Source organism: Nestor notabilis, unplaced genomic scaffold (assembly GCF_000696875.1).
Source record: "Nestor notabilis isolate BGI_N333 unplaced genomic scaffold, ASM69687v1 scaffold13494, whole genome shotgun sequence".
NCBI classification, from domain to species: Eukaryota; Metazoa; Chordata; class Aves; order Psittaciformes; family Psittacidae; genus Nestor; species Nestor notabilis.
This window is the reverse complement of record NW_009924385.1, coordinates 2732-26845: the sequence shown is the minus strand read 5'-3', so window position 1 is coordinate 26845 and position 24114 is coordinate 2732. Positions and strand designations below refer to the sequence as shown.

Below are 24114 nucleotides of genomic sequence, written 5' to 3'. Positions count from 1 at the left end.
TTGAGGAGCAGCTCCCTGGGGACTCTGACCCTGCTGCTTTCAACTCCAATTCCACACTACTGCATCTTGCTTAGGGTGCCTTGATCCTGATTTTCAGGTCTCTTTAGTCTCAGTGGCTGTAGCCAGATCTCATTACACTAAACCAACATCAAACAGCAAGTGAATTTCACTGCCTGCAGGTACAGCACGTTAAAGGCTTGTTGAGGTTCCTCCTACTTAAAGATCAATAGGGTTTGTAAGAGCCTAAAGCACCAACTAAAAGATCCAAATCATTTATTTGCACATTCTGTTTTCACACACCTCACTCTAGGGACAGAGATTCATCAGGTCTTATTCACCTGAACTCCTGTGTCTGCCAGCAACAGGAACAGCCCCAGTGTTTTCCTACCAACCTTCCAGTTGTACCTCAGGATAAGGCATATCAGCAGAGCAGAAAGCTGTGAGGGCTGTTCCCGGGAAGCCTGGCTCTTGGAGGGGCCTGGAAACCCACCTGGGTGCTGGGGAGGGTGCAAGGAGCCCGTAGGAAAATAAAGTTCTCAGAATTATAAATAGTACAAAAGGAAAGGAAGGGCTGGTGCAGCCCATGGGCACACACACGTGTTTCTCTGACCTGGAGAGCAGTCAGCGCCGGCCTGGAGGGCAGCTCCTTCCCGTGAGCACCCACAGGACCTGCAATTCCACGTGAGCCAAAGTGCCAGGTATTGATCCCGACAGCCCTGAGCTAAGGGAGCACTGAGGGAATGGAGCACAACTGCCTCCTCCCAGGCAGAGGACTTGCGTGGTGCAAAACTGCACTAAGAAGACTCTCTCAGGAGGGGATCATGCCTTTACTGCGCTTCCTGTCAGCCATGGCGCGGCGGTTGTGGTTCGCTCTTGTGCTTTTGTTTGCTTCCTTCTTCCTCCGTTCCTGCACTGTCTCCCGGTTCTGCCCATGGCCCTTCACGTTCCCAACCACAGCAGAGCTGTCGTGCTTGTACCTGGAGTACACAGAAAAGGACATCACAAGCAGCACACTGCACCTGGGGGACAGAAATACACCGATCCTGAGAAGCAGCTGGGTGTGAGGAGCAGTTCAGACACCCGGCCTCGAGCCTCAGCTCAGCCCAGCTCTGCAGGGCTTCTGCAACAGCCAGGATCAGCACTAGCCACACAAGGACCACAGCCTAAAACCAGCCATTAAACAGTCCCAGAATCCCTGTGGGAGCTGTTCAAGCTCTGGGAAGCTGTGCTCTCTCAGATCCTATCTTGCACAGGGTTCTGCTGTGTATGATAAAGGGATGTCCCTACCCATTTGATGGGACAGAACAACCAGCAGTGAAGTAGAAGCTGGGCGAGGAAGTTACCACCACCATGGCAGTGACCCTGACGTACAGGGATGATAAGGACCAGGATACCCTCAACAACTCCTGCTACCTGCAGAGCCACTGTTTCACCCCATGGCAGCTGATGCTTACTCACCCCTTCCTCGCAAGGAAAGCCAGGCGTCGGGCTTCAGCTCGCTCCCGCAGCACTGCTGGGTCCTGCACAAAATGGTCCTACCATAGGAAGGAAGGAAAGAGGTCAGTAAACTCAGCAGATGCTGCCAAAGGCTAGAGCAGGAGAGGATTCTGCTGGACCATGGAACACAGTCATTTCACTGTCCAGTATCTCTTCCGGCTGAGCCGGCAGGATTGGTGTCAGTGACTCTAAACCTGACTGAGACTTGTTCCCTCTGCCAGAAATGCCATCAACACCCCTATTTCCAGTATATCCATGACAGCAGAGCACTAGTGACACTCAAAGTGTGCTGTTGGCATCACCTGTCTACAGAATAAAGGGGATGAAACCTCTCCATGGAGGTGAGGCAGAAAAGACACACAGTAAATCTTAACACAGCTCCAACCACAAACTAAGTATCACCTTTGTTCTTTCCTTTTCAGCTTCCTCCTCCTCCTCTTCATCCTCTTCCTCTTCCTCCTGTCCTTCCTCCTGTCCTTTAGTTCTCAAGACCTGAGGAATTGTGAATGGCCTAGAATTAAGACACAAACAGTCAGCAATGGAGACAGTGCAGCCACCAACTGAGTAGCAGCATCCTTTTGGGTTTGCATCCCAGCTTCCAAAAATGAGAATCCACAAATTTCATGGACTTGCTGCTTTTTCTGACGAGCAAAATAAAAAGAGACCCTGTAGTTAATGACACATTTCCTATGGGCAACTGCTCAGCCCACGTTCTTCACTGGCAATGTTCACTATGAAGTTCTTACTGAACATAATTACGGTTAAAAAGAGGAGCAGGTCAAGAAAAACCTGAAACCTCACATGGAATTTCTCCAAGGAAACAACCTTCCTCTGAGAGGTGGGGATCCAGCTCATTACTAAGCAGAAGTGAACTTTGCTAGGCTTTAGCTCAGCAGTCAGGGAGTATCTGTTGTACAACAATGAACCCTCGAACTTCCAGCCCAAACTCAGACAGAAACATTAATGCTCAGGAAGTGCTGTGCTCCAGAACCTCTAGGACTGGCCAGTGCTTATCCACAGAGCCCCTGTTTCATTGCTGGGCCCCATCCTAGTTTCACACAGGGGGAAATAGCTGGAGAAATCCATCAATCCTGAGCAGCAAAGGGCCTGAGGGGGTGGAGGCAGAATTTACCACATGCCTATAGCTCTTCTTTAATATGTATATATACACACATACACATTATCTATATATATGTGTTTGTGTGTGCTCAAATCCTATTGGAATTCAGATCCACCATCCCACTATCACAGAAATAAACGTAAAACCAGAAATGCCTTTGTTACTTCAAACCTACAGATCCACTAATTGTTCTTACTGCCTCCCTAGGAGCAGTGAGCACTGAGCACCTGAAACAGGGGGAAAGACCCGAGTGCCACGCTGTTACAGGCAAACCAGTAAAGGACTTAAACTGAAGCCTCACCATGTTTTAGGAGAGGGAAAAAACCATAGTGAAAGGGACAAAGGAAGCCCAAAGATCCATTTTGGTTTGAGGTTAGAAACAGTGACATCTTCATAGTACACCAGAATTTAAAAGGCCACTTTTAAAAGGTGGTTTAACATTTCTGAAACACAGGATTTCTGTCTCTGGCTCTTATTTCTACAACAGATATTCTACAATCCCCATTCCAAACTAACCCTTTGCTCCCTACAGCTAACTTATCCCAGCTGCCTGTCCTTGTGCAGGCTGCTGTGCAGTCCTGCAAGGGCTGGATTCCAGGTGTCAGAGGGGACTGGAAGGAGCAGCACTCTCGTTGTTCAGTTTTCCAAATGCTGAAGTTTCCCTTTGTTAACCACCGGCTGCACTCACTCCTCTTTATTCCAGACAGCACATTTACCCCGCTGCAGGAGCATTGCCTGTGAGCAGAAGTGCTGCTGAGTGCAAGTTCAACACAACAGCAAATTCCCCTCTTAGATGTGTTGATTAGTTGATGGAATGGTTGAGTCCTGCAGACACACGAAGCGGGAGCCTGAGGATGTCCTGGGTGCATGCCACAGCAACACCCCTACTGACAGGAGAGACCCAGATCTCCCTCCTGGCATGTTACAGAGAAAGTGGCTGCAGCAGAGAAAGGGCTGGCTTGAAGCATGCACATCCTCATTGAGAAATGAAGCCAAAAGCCAGTGCTGAACAGGCTCCTGTCAGCCATAGGTGGCCATTGCCATCACCCTCCCACCCACTGAAGCCACAGTACCTACCTCCTACTGATGAGCTCATCATCTGAGTCAGCATCATTTGCACCCACTTGGTTCCCATCGTAAGTGTCATCATACTCGTCCTCATAGTCCTCCCCGTAGAGCTGAGCCTCTCCCTGCGGCACAGGCAGCTCCTCCACCACCAGCCTGTACTGGCTGTAGCGCTCCTTCTGCTCTGCAACCAGGCGCTTGTCATTCAGCAAACTTCTGGTGGTGTCCTTCTCCTTCCTGCACACCACAGAAACAGAACCAGTGTGTAAAGATCTTCCCGAGAACTTAATTCCCCCTTTCCCCCGTTAGTAAGTGGAAGCTGAAGCAATAGAAGTCTCACCTCAAACTCTCAAACTCTACAAGCACTACTTAAGCCTATTTCCCCTCTGATTTACAACAGGGCTGTTTGTTTGGTTACTAAAACTAGCCACTCCTGGCTTGAAGCAAAGTCATTCTTCAACAGAAGCCCAGCAAGATTGCCCAGATAAGAACAGGAACTGGAGACCAACACTGTCATTTGAGACAGAAAGGAAGCTTTCACAGGAGGCCAAATGCATTTATACTCAAGCTGCAATTTTCAGGCCAAGATTCAGAACACCACAAGAAATCCCATGAATCTTGAATGAGAAGCTGTGAGGGTGAAGACTCAAGCCTACAAACCAGCTCTGCCAGGCCCAGAGTGCCCTCTAACATCTTGCTGCAGCATCGTCTCACTGCGGTAGCGACACAGCCGCAAGCAGGACCTGTGTTAGACTCCCTGCTGCAGACGCCTGAGTTCCCACAGCCAAGAACCTCAGCTTGCAAATGAGAGATACTGCAAAAGATAGAGATAGATGGGGAGAACCAAAAATGAGCAGTGCAGCAAGGAATCAGCACAACTAACAGTGGAAAAGCACAAACCAGAGTAGACTTGTGGCTGATTCAACCTGTCTCAAAGCATGTACTCGGTTTTTGTGAATTTAGGAGGCAAGTCAATGAGAGTCATTTTAAAGGGAGGACCAAGAAACAGAATTCTGATAGAGCTGTTACAAAGATGCTGTGTCTCAAGCTGCATAAGCATAACGCCTTTAAAGCGCCATTTTTCAGGCCAGCCAAGTACATGCTTACAGCAAAGCAATGAGGGATTGCACTGTCAAGTATTCACAGGACAACCTGCAGCCCTTCGAGTCCAGGAGGAACATGCATCAGTGGGGCTTTTTGAAAGAGCCTGTCCCCAACAGACTACCAGTGACTCCAGAACAGACAGAGTCATGTGACACAGAGCAAGCCCAGGGGTAGTCACCTAAGCAGCCTGATCTCCATTAAGAACCTCAAACCAATGTAATCTTAGGGATAGATGTGGTTCCCTCTCTTCCATGACTCACTCTGGTACCTGCCTGCATTCAGCTGCAAAATGCCCTACAAAGCATGTGGTTAGTTCACACATACCCAGCTGGGATAACATCTTCTGCTGGTATTCAACATGAGCCTGAACTAAGTGTTTGATAACTGTCTCCTGTTGAGCTGGTCTGATGACTGCAGAAGAGCTGCAATGAAATTTTTCAGGCACCAGTTCCAGGAAAAGCAGTGGGATAACTCCTCTAGACTCAGGGTGTTCAGGACTTCAGGTGACAGATTCAGCTAGCAATTATGGCTGGACAGGCACAGACAAGTGGGATTACTCTTCAGGATCAGCAGAGTCATGTGTATGCTCAGATATTCACTTCCTCATGTTTGTTTCTTTCCTCATCCTTGTGTGACTTTCTCTTTCACATTAACACTCCCTGCCCCAAACTGCTTATGCTTATCCACTTAGCAGCTAGTACAATGGGACCTGACCTCACCTGGCTCTGGAGACATCATGCTTAGGCAGCAACAATACTCTAAACACAAGCACAAGTTGTCTAAGAACAACTGTTTTGACAGGAAGACATAGCCTGAGGGAGGCTGAGACACCAGGAACATCAATAGTAAGAGGATAATTCTGAGAGGTCATGGAACAGCACAGCAAAGAGATGACAACCTCCCCAAGGAGTGCTATCACCACTTGAGAGAACACAGCAGCCAGAAGGCAATGCCACAGGAGCAGGATGCCACAACCCAGCTCGGGGATCATGGAATCCTGGCCTGGTTAGACGGGAAGGGACCTTAAAGCTCCTCCAGCTCCAACACCTTCCACTAGAGCAGGTTGCTCCAAGCCCCTGTGTCCAACCTGGCCTTGAACACGGCCGGGGAGGGGGCAGCCACAGCTTCTCTGGGCACCCTGTGCCAGCGCCTCAGCACCCTCCCAGGGAAGAGCTTCTGCCTCAAAGCTCATCTCAGTCTCCCCTCTGGCAGGTTAAAGCCATTGCCCTTGGCCTGTTCCTACAGGCCCTTGTCCAAAGCCCCTCTCCAGGTTTTCTGGAGCCCCTTTAGGCACTGGAGCTGCTCTAAGGTGTCCCCTTCAGGAGCCTTCTCTTCTCCAGCTGACCCAGCCCAGCTCTCTCAGCCTGGCTCCAGAGCAGAGCTGCTCCAGCCCCTGCAGCAGCTCCATGGCCTCCTCTGGCCTCGCTCCAGCAGCTCCACATCCCTCTTGTGCTGTTGCCCCAGAGCTGAACTTTCAACTTTCCAAGCTCCTCAAGTGATCTGCACAGGGAGCTCCCAGCAGGGTTATCCCATACACTGGCTGAGCTTGGACAGTGCCCTCTGGCCTTGTCCAGCTACTGCAGCACTACCCATGTATGCAAGACTTTGGGGAGGTGGGAGGTAACCAAGCACACAAGCCTCCTGCTGACAGGTTGCTGCCTGCACTCTGACCAAGGCAACACCATGAGGAGAAAGGTCATGTCTGCGAATTCTTAGCTATGGACACTTCCAAAGTCATTGCCTTGGCCAGAAAGAAATGAAGTTTTTGCCAGGCTGAGCCAGTACAAACACTACAGCACTGCTGCTAGGAGGCTGTTTGACTGCACTTGGGGACAGAAGCAGTTTTCTCCTGAGTTTGGTGCAGCTTTGCAACCAAAACCTGAAGTGGGAGCTCCCAGGGTCACACAGCTCAATCTCCAGCCAGACTTCTGCTTACATTCTGTGTACACCAAAGTAAAGATCACACTTGGCAAGTTGAAGTGTTCCACAAGAACCTAAAACAAGCCAGGGATGTTCTAGAGGTGACATCAATGGGAGCCTGCAGGGCAATGCCCTAACCTAAATTTGAATAGAGCATGGCACAGCACAACGTGTCAAACTGGGCAGAAAGTAAAAGAACTGCCCTGCTGCAGGGAGCTGACAGCAGCCGAACAACAGGAGCAGTCTGTACCCCTGAGCTTAATCGGATTGTGAAGGAGATGGCTACTGAAGCTTCACCTGGATCTAAACCAGATCACTCTTTACTCTCAGTTCTGAGCCACCCCAGGCTCACAGAGGTGGCTGCTCTTCAAGGTGTGTTCTTCAGTGCAGGTTGAACTTTAAGACCAAGAAGCAAGAGGCCAACATTACAAAGGAGCTTGGCAGAGCCATCTTTAGCAGCACACAGAGGAAAGCTCATTAGGAAACCCACTAACCGAAACCAACCCTCTAATAACATTCCAGTTTACTTTCCCAAAGAAAGAGGTGGGAAACCTTTTTGCTCAGCCTTACCCCCACCACACAGTCCTGCAGGAGGTTTATATGAGAAACAGAATTGCAAGGTTGCAGGAATTCATCCCTCCTGACACACAGGGTTAATAAAGGGTGCACGATACTCACCTCTTGCCCTTCTGGATCCGAGAAACATCCACTGAATCCCTACTGAAAACATCAAACTCATCATTCTGGAAAACATTATAGCGGGAAGTGACCAGAGGAGTTGGGTCTGGCTTCAGCTGCCTGTTAGAATGAAAGAGAAAGGGAGAATAAAACCAAAGGTGAGCTGGGGAGGAACAAGTCCTCTCCTTCCCAAGGCCTTGGGTTAGTCTTTGTCAGCCTCCAAGTCACCCACCACATGCCAAGGTCCTCTCTGTGGAGAGACTTGTGACTTGTTGTCACAGGCTACAACTCCTTCCTTTCACAGCCATGCTTCAGTACATGCACAACCACTGTGGGGCATGGGTGTAAGATAAAAGGCACTGTTTCTGAAGCTTATCTTTCTGGGCAAAATAAAGCACCTTACAGAAAGCAACAAGAAAACTCTTCTGTTCATTTAAGACTGAGTAAAACCATGAGCACCACAGAATAGTCACCAGGCTGCCTGGTCTCAGAAGAGCGACTCCGCAAAGCCAAGCACTAAGTATGATAAATTACATGCTGGAAAAGATGCCAGTAATTTTCTGCTGTTGATTTCAGGATATTTATCTTCCTGCAGCTCCTTCTTCACTCTCTCAGGGTTCCAGGTTTACATTTGCTCAACTTGTAAGTCAAAGGAGTGTTATTTTTACGTTCACTGTGTTGGTGCTGTGAGCTCAGCTGCTGGCTGCAAACGCTGCTCTGCTCACTCCTAAACCCAGCCCTGATCCCAGCTCTACATTTGCTATTGAACTGAGAGCTTTGTTTCAAGATGCAAAAGGCAGGAAAGAAAAACTAAATCCAGCCCTATCTTCTGTAACTGCTGGCTTGGCAGAAAAACCCCAACCCTTCCAAAAAGCCAGCCACCATTCGTGCCCAAGTCAGCAGATGTGACTGTGAGAGCACCAAGATTGTTGCAAAACTAAGATATTTTATATCATTCTCCTGATAGAGATGCTTTCCTTTTGAATGGCACAATGAGCCAGTCTGCCCATTCCCCCATGAAATGTGAACAAACAGCACATTCACATCCTGAGGCTCAGTCAGAAACTGCTGGTGCAGCACAAACACGTGCTGGCAGCTGCAGGCAAACTCCAACAGCTCAATCCTACTGCCTGCTATAAGCCCTGAGCCCCAGGTACGAGCCAGGGAAAGCTTGTCAAAGGGTGGATGAAAATGGAGCTGAATTGCACCTCCAGACTCTCCCTGGTTTAACCTGCATCACAAAGCAGGAGCCTGTCAAATAGCATATCTAACCCTCCAGGTTGAATTTTGGATTAACCAATTCCTCTGAAGATGCCTTTTCCTGCAGGAGCACTGGGAGTTAACACCTATGACCCTGGCCCCTGCAGCAAAATAGCTTTTTAAGGCAACACATTCTATTGCCCAGCCCAAGCCAGTGTCCCCATGATGCAATTTTAATGGTTCTCATGTGAGCATTTCATGTACAAGCGTTTTTATCCCCCATCACAAAACACAACCCAGCAGCTACTCTACTGAAATGCTGAGCAGTGAAATGTTCCAGTCCTCTGCTGGGACACAACGAGGGCAGAAAGCCAGTGACAGATAGCAGAGAGAAGCTCTCATTGCAGCTATCTACCCCCAAAAAGTGCACATTCAACTTCTCAAAGAGCTCTACAAGCGACAAACCCTCAGTAAGAACGATGTTCATAGAATCCCAGAATCCCAGCCTGGTTTGGCTTTGACTTATGACATCTGATACTCTGCTCTGAACAGCTTCCTCTCGCCCATGAATCATCCTGAAGAAGGATCCTTTAAATAGAAGCTCTGTTTCCAAAAGCTTTTGTCTAGAGAAGTTCTCCAGTTTGGATACAATTTGAAGCCTGCTTGCCTGGTAAATTTGGATGGCTCTGGATCAAACCTCCATAGAATCACAGAATGCCAGCCTGGTTTGGGTTGGAAGGGACCTTAAAGCTCCTCCAGCTCCAACCCCTGCCATGGGCAGGAACATCTTCCACTAGAGCAGGTTGCCCCAAGCCCCTGTGTCCAACCTGGCCTTGAACACTGCCAGGGATGGGGCAGCCACAGCTTCTCTGGGCACCCTGTGCCAGCGCCTCAGCACCCTCCCAGGGAAGAGCTTCTGCCTCAAAGCTCATCTCAGTCTCCCCTCTGGCAGGTTAAAGCCATTGCCCTTGGCCTGTTCCTACAGGCCCTTGTCCAAAGCCCCTCTCCAGGTTTTCTGGAGCCCCTTTAGGCACTGGAGCTGCTCTAAGGTGTCCCCTTCAGGAGCCTTCTCTTCTCCAGCTGACCCAGCCCAGCTCTCTCAGCCTGGCTCCAGAGCAGAGCTGCTCCAGCCCTCTGTTAAATGGTAACCCACAAACAAAACCCCCCCAGAAGACATCAAAGCCATGCCAGAAGCTGTCCCTCACCTTTGCATTGTTCGGTCCAGCTTATCCAAGTATGGCACCAGCTTCTCTTCTAGAATGTTGTTGATGACCTGCTCTGCGTTGTAACTGTACTCTTCCAGGCAGGCCAGGATGAAGCCCTCACCAAGGTCTGGCAGCAAATCTTTCACTTGAGAGATCAGAGAGTCCAGCTCTACCCCGGAGACCCTGGCGCTGGGCGCAGCCGCGGCACCGGCACACTGCACATACCAAAGAGAAGTGGGGGCACTGCTGGGGAGATACAGCAGCTGGGGGCAGGCACGAAGGCATGCTATGATAACCCAGCAGTCTGGGTGATCTGAATTTGATCACAAAGAAGTCAAATGCTGAAGTCAAAAGAAGAGAAATCAGCTAAGCTGTTTACACGGCACAAGGGCTATGACACAGACTTGGGCACACAACTAGTTTCGTGTGTCCCTGAGTCAGCAAGGACACTCTGGAGAATCCCTTCCTCAAATAACCTATGAACTGTGCATTAATAAATACAAACAAGAACTACAGTGATGAGACACAGCATTTGAATACATCACAGCAACAAGAGGCCCAAGCTAACAGGAGTTAGAAGCTATGTGCTCCAAGATAAAGCCAGGCTCCAGGTGTAACTTTGCTTCTCATTTCGCAAGGCACAGGAGGCTGCACTGAAATCTAGCAAAGGTAAGAAATGAGACTGAATCTCATGTGACCCCCAAACCTGAGCAAACCAACCCTCTCTTCACAGACGTGCAAGGTTAGGACAGCAAGAGCAGGACCCAGTTCACTCAGCTCTACTCACCTCATCCTCTGACCCACACCCAGCGCTGAGCTCCTCCATGTCCCCAGCAGTGCTCCCCAGTATCGCTGACGCTCCATTAGATGCCGCTGCTGGTGTTGGATCTTTAATGACTTGTGCTTTTTTCCTGTCTACCCCTTCCCATGCACTTTCCACTGCTTGCAGGATATAGGCTGTCCTGGTCTCATCTCTAAGAGGACACCATTAAGGACATTTCTAGATGTGCATATCCAGATGGTGCCTTGAAGAAAGTATGTGATTTGCAGCAACTCCCAAGCCCACGCCTCAATCAACCTTCATAGAATCCCAGCCTGGTTTGGGTTGGGAGGGACCTTAAAGCTCCTCCAGCTCCAACCCCTGCCACGGGCAGGGACACCTTCCACTACAGCAGGTTGCTCCAAGCCCCTGTGTCCAACGTGGCCTTGAACACTGCCAGGGATGGGGCAGCCACAGCTTCTCTGGGCACCCTGTGCCAGCACCTCAGCACCCTCACAGGGAAGAACTTCTGCCCAAGAGCTCATCTCAATCTCTCCTCTGGCAGGTTCAAGCCATTGCCCTTGTCCTGTTCCTACAGGCCCTTGTCCAAAGCCCCTCTCCAGATTTCCTGTAGCCCTTTTAGGCACTGGAGCTGCTCCAAGGTCTCCCCTTCAGGAGCCTTCTCTTCTCCAGCTGACCCAACCCAGCTCTCTCAGCCTGGCTCCATAGACACGACTCTCCCTTTTCTTTTTTAGGGGAAAACTTTCTATCACCCATTTCCAGTCCTGCAGCTTAACCAGAGGCAGCAATAGCGGAAATGCCACGGGCATGAAGGAATCCGAGGTGATGGTGAAGGATACAGCGTGGAGGACGCCTGCTGAAGTAGGCTGACATCATCCTCAACAGGAAACAGCTTATCATAATCACGGAGAAATCTGAAACCCCAGAAGCAAGTTTAACCAGTCACAGTCAGTCACCAGCAGACCTGTCACACACTGCTGGCCCTGCCACAATGCTTCGGCCTCCTCAGGCAGGGATACATCTAACCCCTTGCCCAGTATGGGACGCCAGCATCCACTGCCAAGTCAGATTATGCTCCCATTACACTGCAGCAAGACTTCACCACTCCCCCACCAGCCATCAGACCCCTGCAACACTCCTCAGGATGTGAAGACCCACATTACAGAGATATGAAGTGCCACAAAACAGAGAAAAGACAGTTTATGATTTGAAAATGATGAGAACAGCAGCATCCTTGGGAGGCCAAGATCGAATTCCCAGTTCTGCCACTTACTTTGCACCTGCAGCATCAGCACTAATCACCTTTCTGTTCTGGTCACCCCAGTTGAAAAGCAGAGATTAGTAATAGTCTAAGCTGTCCAGGTACCTAATGGCTAAATTGCTATCCTCCCCTTTGAAAGAGAGAGAAGAATAACATTCTCCAGCATTATGCAACACCCTCCTCACCTTACAGTAAAGGCTGCACTGCAGTGTGAAATCCTCTCACAGCAGCTCTTCCAACTAGTCAGAATGATTTCTAACTCCCAGACGTATCATAACGCCTCATAATAATGTCTCAGGCAATTCTGTTGTAAAGAATGGAAGAGGAAGGCAAGCTGACCCTCCCCTTGGGCCTCTTTGCAGCCAGACTCACCTCCTTTCCTGAAGCACTGAAGTGAAGATCTGTAGGAATTCCTCAATAAAAGGCTGAATGTTCTCACAGCTGCAGAAGACAATGGCACAGCGTGAACAACTGGTGGTAAGCATTGCACAACCTCCACATTCCCCCTCACTAGCCAAACTAGTCACGCTCACACATCAAGAGAAAATCCCATTTGAAAATACATTTCAGACCACTCTGAGGCTTTCAGAAGAGCAAAGGGTCAAATGGAAACAAGTTTTACCCCTGGAGACATCCAAGGCCGGGCTGGACGTGGTTCTGAGCAGCCTGATCTAGTTGAATATGTCCCTGCTCATGGCAGGGGGTGGGAACTAGATGAGCTTTGAAGGTCCTTTCCAACCCAAACTGTTCTATGACTCCTTGGCTTCAGCAAACATTTCAGCCAGCTGTGTCTACAGCTGTATCACAGTTAGAAATACAAGACTTGAGACAGACTTTACAAGTCATGCTTTGATGCCCCAAACTTGCATCATGCAGAAAAGGGTGTGTAGTGCTTTTGTAATTGTGCTCTTATTATATGCCTTCGGATTATAGCAGTGAACCTCCCAGAAAGTTGTGCTCACCTGGGTAAGAACACAGGCCAAGCCAACTCCTCCTGCAGCCTGTGTGTTATAACACCCAAACCTCCCACTGCTGCTGCTGCAGCAAGCCCACAGCCAGACCGAACACTCTGCAGCACAACAGTGCTGGGAAAAAGGCAGTTCTTTAGAAAAGTCAAGGAAGCAAACCCAGGTCTCTCATACGGAATTCCATCAACAGACCCTCCTCATCTTCCTGGACAACTCCACTGATACCAAATACTCAAGCAGAACAAGAGCTGCAGGGACCAGCAACCTTCAAACCCTGTAACATGTACAGGCGAAGAGAGAGCAGCCCGGGGAGGACAGGCTCTTGGCTCCATCCCCAATATGTAGCATGATTTTGGGCCACTGCACTTCTCTAACATAAGGACAGTTACACTTGCCTTCATTTTGAGATTACTCACAGAGCTATCAGCTAACAACTTTCACAATAGGAGGGGGGAAGAACCAGGTAAAAGCACCAGTATCTAGATTTAAAACGAGTGTTTTCACTCCATCACTCTTGCTGTGGTGTCTCAGTCAAGGTGTCTACACCCACCATTAAAATTTGCTATTTAGCCACAAACTGAGGTTAGGAAGTGTGTTGGGCCACAGCATCATCTCACTCTAGTGGGATGTGGAGTCAATACACACCAATTCGGGATCATACAGCTTTTCTGCAGTGCAGGACAACAGACTTCAATCTCAGCCAAAATCTATGGCTACAACCCCAACACAAGTAACAGCATCCATTCATTTTCCCCAGTAAATCTCCCTCAATGGCAATCAAATAACTGGCTGGTACCACAGGTCCCTGTGCCAATACCTGCTTTCTAAGATGGGCTGCAGACAGACTTGGTTTATTAGGATGTGAAAAGCTTCTACCATCTTCTTTCTGGAATGCGAAATTCTCCTCCACAAATCAGCAAAGACACTTCAGAGAGAGTAAAAAGACACTATTAACATCAGCACAAGAAATGTGAATCTTTAACACACCTTTACTCCAGAGTTAACCCTCCAGAGGGGGGATTTCATTAGCAGAATCATTTCTTTGCTGCAAGGACCAGAGATCAGAGCCACTTCCTAGTAATGAAGGAAAATCCATGTACTAGAAGTTGGTCTCAATCACCAACTAGACACAAGACATCTCAACTGTACCAGCACAGCCTGTGCCTTAAAATGAGACTAATCTACACATACAGATATCATTCCTGTTTTCATGCTTTGTTACAATTGGAATGCATCTCCCATCAAATTCTTCTCAGACAGCACTGCAAGAACTCATTAGTCACCTCAGTGCCCAGGGAAATCTGGAATTAGAAAAGTCATCTCCTTGGAGTTCTTTGAAGCAGCATAAAAAAGACAGAAAGACTCCGTGGAGGTGAGTAAAGCAGCATGAAGTGAATTCTTAACTAAGCCCTGGGAGAGTCCTATTGAACAGAAGAGGCAAAGCCCCTGCAGCCACTTTCACCTGTTGTCCTCATAGTGCCTCTTCTTGATTGCAGCTTCCAGCTCAGGAATTGCCAGTTCATAAAACGAAGCTAATCTGTAGAAAGGGGCAATGAAACAGTAATTGTCACCCGAGGTTTCAAAATTCATTTGCTAAAAGACAAGTCAAACTGTTCATGTCATTAGCACTCACTAGCATTACACCATTTTGTCATTTGTGCCCTGAAACAGGAGTAAATATGCTTTTGCCAGGGGCCTGCAGGGACAGGACAAGGGGAATGGCTTTAACCTCCAGAGGGGAGACTGAGATGAGCTCTGAGGCAGAAGCTCTTCCCTGTGAGGGTGCTGAGGCGCTGGCACAGGGTGCCCAGAGAAGCTGTGGCTGCCCCATCCCTGGCAGTGTTCAAGGCCACGTTGGACACAGGGGCTTGGAGCAACCTGCTCTAGTGGAAGCTGTCCCTGCCCGTGGCAGGGGTTGGAGATGGAGGAGCTTTAAGGTCCCTCCCAACCCAAACCAGGATGGGATTCTATGCACTAGACAGAGCAGCACTCTGAGGAGACCATCAAGGTATCTTTGAAGGTGTAGGCACAGAAATGGATTTGAAAATCACCACACTGCTAAAGAGAAAAGCAATCTGCCCAACAAAGAAACACCTCAACCACCATTCTGCAGACTGCAGAGAGCTGATATGCCTGAGCCCATCCCAAAACACCCTCTTCCCCTCCACTATCCTCATGGCCTCATCTTTCTCTGTGCTAAAACCAGATATGAAACTGGGTATGATTTCCAATAAAGTCTTACTGGTCTTGCTATTCAGCTCTGCTCTAGGTGCGCACTTAGGTGAAGGTATCCAATGTGCAGAAAGCCTAACAGCACCTTGCAATAGGACGGGATAAGGAGGGAAGAACAAAAGATAGCTTGGTCCAGTCTCACATTTTCCATGCCAGGCAGCCCACACAGACTCTCCTTCAGGGACAGAGTCCCGGGAGAGAAGAGTAACAGCCAGTGCTGCTCCCTCAGTAGCTGGCTGACACAAATCATGGTTTGCAGCGCTGTGCAGGAGAGCCAAGCTGAACTGATGAGCCGAGGCTCCATTAGGAACATTATGGCCATGTCTCCTATTAAGGACCAAACATGCTAAATGAGTATCCTTGTGGCAAATGTAGCAGAAGCTCATTGATACTTTTAGTCAGGGAGAGAAATGAGCAAGTGGCAGCAGATGGATTCAACCACACGGAGGTTCCAGGAAGATGACAGGTAGATCAGTTTCCCTCCCCACGCTCCAGAGCCCCAGACATTTGTCCATATTGAGAAGTAATGAGAACGTTGCTGTTGTCCCGCTGCACGGAGACCAGGACTATTTTAGCACATCTCTGACATCAGAGGTAGAATTAAAAGCAAAAGGCTTTCCTCCTGTGAGCAACCAAGCATGGAAGCTGTGCTGCTCACCAACTCAGCCACCAGCACTCTACCAATCTGCTGGGCCTTCAATAACCAACTGGATCACAACATCCAAGGAGGACAGAAAACCCATACCCCCCAGAGCAGCATTACTCAGCCTGTGGTCCATAAAGCACTGGCAGCTATGCTGCTTCAGAGGCCTGCAACACAACTGGAAACAAAAGCAAAATACAAATGTGTGCTCATTCCCAAGCAAACAAAACTGGGAAATAAGGACATAAATGAACATTTCAGTGGCTCCTAAACAAAGGCAAGAGTCTACAAGATGATCTGGGGGATTAAATACCTGGAGCAAGCTGGGTAAGTGCCACTCAAAGACTTGCAGCCTCTGTGGGAACACACTCTGCTGTCTGGTCCTCGAGACCATCCTGACTCATCACCACTGTGATCCAGAGCCGGGCTGGGAATTAGCTGCCAGCCCAGCTGAGATGACGCTGGCTTGTCATCCTCTCCCAGGCACTCAGCTTCTGCCAAACCTCAGTAATATTCTCCAGCATAAAACTCAGGCAGAACATCAAATAAAACCTTTTCTTTTCAGACCTCGATGGACTGTCACTCTGAAACACTTTCCACTTCCCTTGCTTCAGGCCCTACAGCAGGAAGCTCTTTTTGTCCACAGCTCTTATCTCCTTGCCCTCTCCACCCCACCAAGTGCAGAGGGTTTTGAAGCCATCATGGTTGTCCGGCTCTAGGATCACTCAAGGACAATGAGGAAGGTGAACAGATAACAGAGAGCTCCAGACGTCCCTATATTCATTATTTATCACTCTCTATTCCTGTCAGTGTGAACCTCACTGTCTCCAGTTGCATTGGCACAGGGTGCCCAGAGAAGCTGTGGCTGCCCCATCACTGGCAGAGTTCAAGGCCAGGCTGGACACAGGGGCTTGCAGCAAGTAAGCGCAGCTAGCCTAGGTGGACTCATCCCCTGCCTCTGGCAGAGGTTGGAGCTGGAAGAGCTTTAAGGTCCCTTCAAACCCAAACCAGGCTGGGATTTAGGATTAAATGTCCCTATCAATGGTGAAGGGACTGGGCCAGGACACAGCAGAATATTCAATACTTTTACTTCACCAAGCCCAGCTCCATCTGCAGGTCAAGATGTACCTGTAACAAAACTCATGTTTCTGGAAGGTCTGGCAGGCCAATGGGAAGATATCAAGGAATGCCCAGAGTGTCGTGCAGGTGTCACATAAGTACAGCACAATGTCCTTCAGCTCCTGAGAGAGAAAGAGCAATTACTGAGAGAAAAGCCAGGCAAGTTTTCCCAGGAACACAATACAACCAACAGGGACATACCATGTTCAGACCAAGCCCTGTTTCTGACATAGCACAAAGAGTCTGCTATGAATTATAAACACATGACACATTAATGGGTCTAGAGGCAGAGACAATGTCCATACTAGAACTTCTGTCCTTTAAAGACTTATAATGCAATCCCCACTGCTCACTCACATTCAAGACACTGTGAAATTACAAGGATCCTCAACATAGCCTTTTTGGACAGTGGCTTTGGCCTCCATATATCCTAGTCCACATATAGTATTGCTCCCCATCTAGCTGGAAGCACTGCACAGCAGTAACAGGAATTAAAGGGATAATTTCAGTGGTCCATTCCAGTGCAAGATGCATTTCCAGGGCAGCTGCACCACTCCCACACACAAGCTGTATTAGTAAGATTTTGCAGAGCACCCTCACTGACATGGGGCCTGTCTGTACAGCACCCAGCACTAAACCCCCCTCTTTAATTAACTAAAGTACTTCTGTTAAACAAACATTCCTGAATTAAACCCAAACCAGCTCTGACCACAGCCAGGGCTCCGTGGAGCCTTCTGTCAGCTACGAGTAAATTATGTTACTGACAAGCTGGTTAAGGGTTGGTTTAGAAAGAACCCATGACACAATGGACACGGTTGAAATGCACAGAAGCAAAGCAACAAGCTCGGGGTGGAAAGGCTTTGTCATCAAGTCATATGACAAACAGTGAACTAATGCCAGGGAACCATGTGCTGCATGAGCCACCCGTGTTTGGGAACAGAATGACCCTCTGTGGTCTCAGTACTCCCCAGACTGCAGGACAGCAAACAGCAAAGGACAAGGAGCAACAGTTCTACCTGGAGGGGCATGTTCCCTGGAGTCACATTTACTTTTTCTTCCAATTTCTGGGGCTCAGCAGAGGCTCCTTCGCACTGCAAACCACACTGCTGCAAAATATTGTTGAACACCTACATCAAGAGAAGGCAACAGTATCAAAAGAGGCAGGGGAAGGCAGTAGGAGATGCTTTACCTTAATAAGAATCACTGCTATGATCATGTATGCAAGCTGGGACTATTTCCCTACAACATGGAGCTGCGTAAGGTGAAAGCTGCAACAGACTCTCACAGGCTACAGCAGGAAGGGCCATGCTACACTTCTGAAACTCCATGCAGCTTGCAAGTAGCTGAACTGCAGCTGCATGTGGTTGTGGTGCCGAGACAGGGATTGCAGCTAAGCCACATGAGTAGCTGGGTGAGAAAAAAAAGCCAGCAACAACACTGGGAGGCCACCCAGGATCCCTGTTAGCAGTGGGATAACTGGGAAGTTAACAGCACCTCCCGCTTACGAGCTAGTCCCAAAGCCTTCCTGTTAGCAGGTTAGCAGGACAGAGTTTGTGACTCTTCTCTATAACCTAAGAGTCTGGGAGAAGCTGATGGAATTAGGTTCTGGATTGCTAACATCCTGTGCAATGGAAGGACCAAATGAAAAGCAACTCTACACGTGTACTGTGAGCAATTTGGCAAGTCCTCCTCCCCAAGACCTGGGAATGGGCAGCTAAAGGTGCTCAAGTTCCATACTTGGGGTCAATATTGCTATTCTACAGGACACATAAGCTCCTGAACCTGCAGAGGTATCAACCCCTTTCAGTGACAGTGTAAGCACATCAATAGTTTTCTGGATCAGTGATCTCTGAGCTGTTACATCCACACACCTGAGAAGCAAGGGCATGGCCCTGCAGCAGTCACCAACACACAGCAAAGAAACCAGTGCTCTGCAGAGAAACTGCTCCAACATGGTACATCACAAAAAGCACCTGGAATCTCTCCTGCCCTCCCACTGATGCATTTGAAGGTCTGGTCTTGCATCCTAGCTTATTTTTTAAACAAGGTTTAAAATCCTCTGGGATTTACCTCTGAAAGTTTCTTCCCACACAAGGAAAAAAGGATGTGGGCTTTCAAGAAGTGACATTATTGGTGTCTTGGAGTAAATGATATCTTGGGTTTGTTTATTTTTGAGGACATATATATGACATTTTCAGGCTATAGAGATGTCAAGCACCTTGATTTTCCCCTCAGGTTAAATATGAATCCCACTTACTGAGCCTGGGGAATATAAAAGCTGCACATAAAAATGAAAGCTTAGACATGGAGAGGTACAAAACAGCTTTTGTATGGCAGCAATGCATCCCTTCCAAGAGATTTCCATTTACTCCTGAGCAGCTGCAGTGCTAACATGAACCCATTCCACTATGTCAAGTAGACACATCTATGGTCCCTATTTTGCTGGTTTAAGTTTCAGTGCTTCCCCCACTTGGGGTGGGTGGGGGATACAAGGAATACTTTTGGAGCTGCCTAATGAAAACTCCTCAGATTAACTGCAGGGAAGGCAGAAGCTGAAGGAAGGTCATAGGAAACTGTGATCAAGAAATAGTTTTAGATAAAGGTTCCAAACCTGCCTGAGACACATTAGCATCAGCTCAAGAGTATAAGCACTACAGATGCATTCTGCCTGCCTTGACCACGTTTGCTCCCTTCCACCCTTTAAGCTGTGCCACATTTCCAGAGGAAATCCCAACCTTGGGCCAAGCAGAAGAGCAGTACCTGGAGGACAGTGGGCAGGGTTTCGTCTAGGTCACTGAAGTAACTTGGTTGTTGGGTGAATATATTTCCTGAGAAGAGAAAGGGGGGAAAAGAGACCATTTCCCATTAATTCAGACATCCACGGCAATGAGCAAACGTGCACCAGCAGATGTGCTGGTGTTATTGCTGATATCCCCACTCCAGATCCAGATAATACCCGTTTAGGACACGGGCAAGGCTCCCTCCTCCACTCCTGCTCAGTCTGACTGACAAAGCTGCTGTCAAGTCACCAGTGCAACTGCAGAGCAAAGGAGATGTGAGACAATTCCTCCAGAGGCTGCTACAGTGAACAATGCAAATACTATCCCTGAACATTCCTATTCCTGTATTTGACAACTGGAGTTGACTTTCAATTACTGAGAAGAGCTCAACATGTGCTGGGAAGTGTTCTGCAGAATATTTCTTCAAGGTAATGAGGCTTTAGCAATACCTGCTATTGTATTACTAGGGCTTCATTATCTCTACAAGATACTCCACTGATGAACAGCACAGCATAAATCCTCAGCAAGTAAGCCCAGGAGCTGCCTGTTTTCCTGTGAGTTACTGTTCAGACCATGAAAATTAACAGAGTTAATGTCCTTATCCAAGGGCAGAGCATGGGTAAGAGTTATGATACAGGTCTCAGAACAATTTATACCCTGAGAAGAACCAGAAGTTGATCAAGTTCTGAATTACACCCCAGAACTGCGGTGCTGTTACCGTCACAACACAATCAGGTGAGCAAATCACTGGTCCCCCCCATGCAGCATTACTGCATTGCACTCCAGAGCACACGCAGAATTCAAATGAGGTTTCACACACTTGGGTCTTCTTCGGAATATTTTAAGAGCCAGATAACCTAAGCTTCACCTCTGAAGGAGAAATACCCATCCTGTCATGCCTCCTGTCCACCTCTGAGGCTTGGCAGGTGAATTCAGAGTGGAAGTTACTGAAAGAGGATAAAGGGGTTAAAAAGTGCATAGGTTTATCTAAGCTTTTCTGGCCTGGTAATTTGGCTGCATCACATGAGCTCATGTTAGTCAACGTGGAAATGAGATAAAAATAGCTACCAAAGGAAGGACAAAGTTTCATTGCATGAATGGCAGACAATGTGGGTGAGAATTTAGGGAGAAGAGCTCACATCATCCAAGGTTAGGTTCTCTTCCATCTGCTTGGGTGGATGTTAAAGATCACAAGTGGTTCCGTGTGAAGAGAGCACAGGGTAAGTGCAGCAGCTAAACCAATGTGCCCCACCTTCATTATACAGCGTGCAAGGCTGAGATGTTACTTAATATGCACTGGCCACCCAGACTGGCTGTACAGATGCAGGGAAATCTAGTGATAAGCACAGCTTGAGCAATGCCCAGAATGCTCTGTGGTCTGAAGGTCTGCACTGAGATTTCAAGTTCTCCTGCTTCACAGACCACAGATTACCTCACGTTGCACATTCCCCTTAGCTCCCAACCCCACAAACACTCACGTGAGCAGATGGACTGTGCCCATCTTCAGACCCTCCTCTCTCCCTGCCCAGCAGTTGAGTTGTTTCCCCCTTGCCATCTCTACAAGGATTTTACAGAGCCCTCATGGTCCTCTTACAGTGGCTGAGGACACATTTTATTGGCATTGGGCAACAACTGCTGGGGCCTAACTGAGCCTTGGTTCACGCCTAATGCCACAAGCCCCACTCAGCACAGCTAAGCAGCAGGACATAAAGCTTTCAGTGACATCAATGGAGGTCACAAGTAAAAGTAATCTGATGTAGAAATTACAGATTCTAGTTGCCACTGACCATTTCCTTTTCAGAGCAGTTACACTGGTATAAAACCCCACTTGCCGCTCTATGAGTAAGCAAAATGCAACACATTGTTCCTTGGCTTTAACTAACCGATCATCTTCTGGAGAAGGAGACCATTTCCTTTCCCAAAAAGCACACAGATATCCAAGATCTTTGGGATGTCAAACAGGAAGTTATTGTAAATTATTTCTCCAAAGACAGAGGGGGTGATAAAATGATCCTACAAAGGAAAAAAACAAAACCAGTAATTTAAAGGATAATCCATATCTTACTCTGCAAGAGCTCCAGCATCATAATGACACCTGTAAAAACATCTCCCAAAGGTGTATTCAGGATTTGGTTTCATAGAAGGCAGCAGCTCTGCTTACACCAGCCTCTGCAGCACCCTCCATCCCCACTGCTTGTCACTGCCAGGACACTGCCCATCCACATGAAGTGAACCCATCAACATAAAAGTTAAAAGAAAAAGCTCCTACAGCTCATTCAGTTCCCAAACCTGGCTCATGACATGGCCAAAGAGCTGAGCTGACACAAGAATGCCTCAGCCCAGGTGTAGGAATAAGAACTAAGCATAGGAACACCTTAACTGGCACCAACACTGAAAAACACCTCTGAGATCCCAGCCTGAGGTTAGTGGTACCCTGGAAGAGCAGAGTCAAGGCACAAAGGACAACTGTATTGGTGACAAGTAGGAAGCAAACCTGGGAACTGCAGCTCTACATCCTGGCTGCTGGAACAGTGCATCAGAACCACCTGACTCTCAACACTGCAGGAATTCTGATAGAATTCCACATGACAAGTGTCTCTGACACTGAGAAACAAGCAAGCTAAACCGTGACTTTGGAGTTTCAGATGAGGATTTGCCTATGGTGATGAATGTGTCCAGCCCCAGTGACAGGCAGCACACGCATCCTCTGCTTCAGCGGAGGGACAGGGCTGCATGCTGGCTGGGGCCAACTTCCAGAGCTCCTGCTGACCGTCTGCAGGACAACAGACTATTCATTCTCTTCAAATTACTCAAGTATAACTTGGTGTCAGATGCTCACTGCCTCACTGGAGGGGTAAGATCTAATCAGCTCCTGGAATGAACAACACCACAGAGGTGTCGAGTGCTGCTGCTGAAGTGGTGCTAGCTGCAGGCTCCAGCATTCCTTCTACCTGTTCCCGCCCTGCTCCTCCACCTCCCACTCCAAGAGCTTTCCTCAAAACATCCTGAATGTCACCATTGTGACAATCAAGAGAATCAATACAGCACTAAATAATACATCATGAGCTGAGAATATCAAGGAGTAATTGCTCAAACACAAGGTGCCTCACTCACTCACTCATCCTGCCCACAGGCCTTGTGAAAATTCCACAGCTCCCAATGGGAGTCGCACTCACATGATTAGGGCTGAGTGTGGCTTTCAATTACCATGCCAAGAAAACAGTAATTTAGAGCAATTTCATTGTGTCCCAAAAACCTGGGGAAAGTTCAAGGAGGGCCAAGGATCAGGACAGGTGATGTGACAGTGTGGCACAGAGGAAGTGGCACCAGGCCCTGCAGAACCCCTGCGCCACAGAGCTGCACAGTCACCAACTTGTTTGCTCTTCTCTTCCAGGGGTGTATCACACCCCCACCTGTGGCTAACCTGCTATTACTGAGCTGCCTGCCTGGATCTCTTTCCTAAGAAACCATCTCATAGTTCAGGTGCTTCAGCTCTGAGTGGTTATCATCTCCATAGAGTGAACAGGCTGATGAAAACAGCCAGGGAGAGGAACAGAGCTGGACACACAAGGAACACCATTAATTCCTCTGTGCTTTTCCTACGCTGCCCAGCCCAGAGCACCCGGAAGGGAATGAAATCCTCACCTTGGACTCCCTGTGAGTGGACATCCTGAGGAAGGTGAGGAAGATGCTCCGGTGAAGACCCCTCTGCATGTCGCTGACCTCGGGGGGACAATCCAGCACCGCATCGAACTTGCGAGGGGCAAAGCGCAAGTAGGAATCCAGACACTTGTGAAGCGTCTCATCAAATATCACCTTGCACAGCCAGGGACAAGGGAACAAAGAAGGGAATGTCACACATCCACAGGTGTGGCTCAGGGGAAGGCCACTGAAATTTGAAAGTGATTTAAAACATTCTAGAGGGCGAAAAGGAGTCCCACATGCAGCAAATACAAGCAAACTCTTCAAATCCACAGGGAAAAAGCTACTGAGACTTTCTTTGCACTCTAAGGTGCAGTAATTCAGATGCTTGACAAGTGATGCAATTCTAGAATCAGCCAGGTTGGAAAAGGCCTTTAAGCTCATCAAGTCCAACCTTTATCCCAGCACAGCCAACGCCAACCCTAACCCGTGGCACTGGGGGCCTCATCTGCGCAGCGTGTGAACACTTGTAGAGATGGAGGTGCTGGTGCAGCACTAGTGCCCGCTGGGGGCTCAGAGGGAAGCCAGGTCATTAAGTGCATAAGAAGCATATACAAGTCGTTATGAAACTGGTTTAAAGTTCATGGCTTCTAGCAGCACCTTCTTCAGTGTCCACAAAACAATTCTTACCTGGCACCAAAATTTGTCATGAGGCAAAGCCAGAAGCCAGTTCAGGTCATCTGCAATGAATTTGGCTCTCTCCAAGAACTCTTCCACTAAAGCAGGGTCTCTGGCGAGGGGCGGCGGTCTGTATAGCACAAAAGACCGATCTGCTTTTATTTCTGGGTGCTGCAGAAAGCCAAAACACTGTATTAAAACTACAGATCAAGAGACAGGAA

General features: G+C 48.4%; 1 protein-coding gene across 2 annotated transcripts in view; it reads right to left on the bottom strand.

Moving 5' to 3' along the window:
• Window positions 1–808: 808 nt before the first annotated feature.
• Window positions 809–24114, bottom strand: part of ASCC2 (activating signal cointegrator 1 complex subunit 2) — a 24425-nt gene continuing 1119 nt past the window's right edge. The window contains exons 2-19 of one of the 2 annotated variants that reach the window (XM_010012587.1): window positions 23906–24064; window positions 23219–23389; window positions 21457–21586; window positions 19554–19621; window positions 17810–17920; window positions 16803–16915; window positions 14262–14336; window positions 13617–13724; window positions 12204–12272; window positions 11410–11484; window positions 10577–10763; window positions 9790–10004; window positions 7385–7504; window positions 4030–4036; window positions 3695–3915; window positions 1900–2008; window positions 1459–1535; window positions 809–977 (exon numbers count right to left, since the gene is read on the bottom strand). In XM_010012587.1, the coding sequence (XP_010010889.1) occupies window positions 809–977; window positions 1459–1535; window positions 1900–2008; window positions 3695–3915; window positions 4030–4036; window positions 7385–7504; window positions 9790–10004; window positions 10577–10763; window positions 11410–11484; window positions 12204–12272; window positions 13617–13724; window positions 14262–14336; window positions 16803–16915; window positions 17810–17920; window positions 19554–19621; window positions 21457–21586; window positions 23219–23389; window positions 23906–24064 (2184 nt within the window). The remainder of the gene's footprint in view (window positions 978–1458; window positions 1536–1899; window positions 2009–3694; window positions 3916–4029; window positions 4037–7384; window positions 7505–9789; window positions 10005–10576; window positions 10764–11409; window positions 11485–12203; window positions 12273–13616; window positions 13725–14261; window positions 14337–16802; window positions 16916–17809; window positions 17921–19553; window positions 19622–21456; window positions 21587–23218; window positions 23390–23905; window positions 24065–24114) is intronic. The other variant, XM_010012588.1, reaches the window with a different exon arrangement.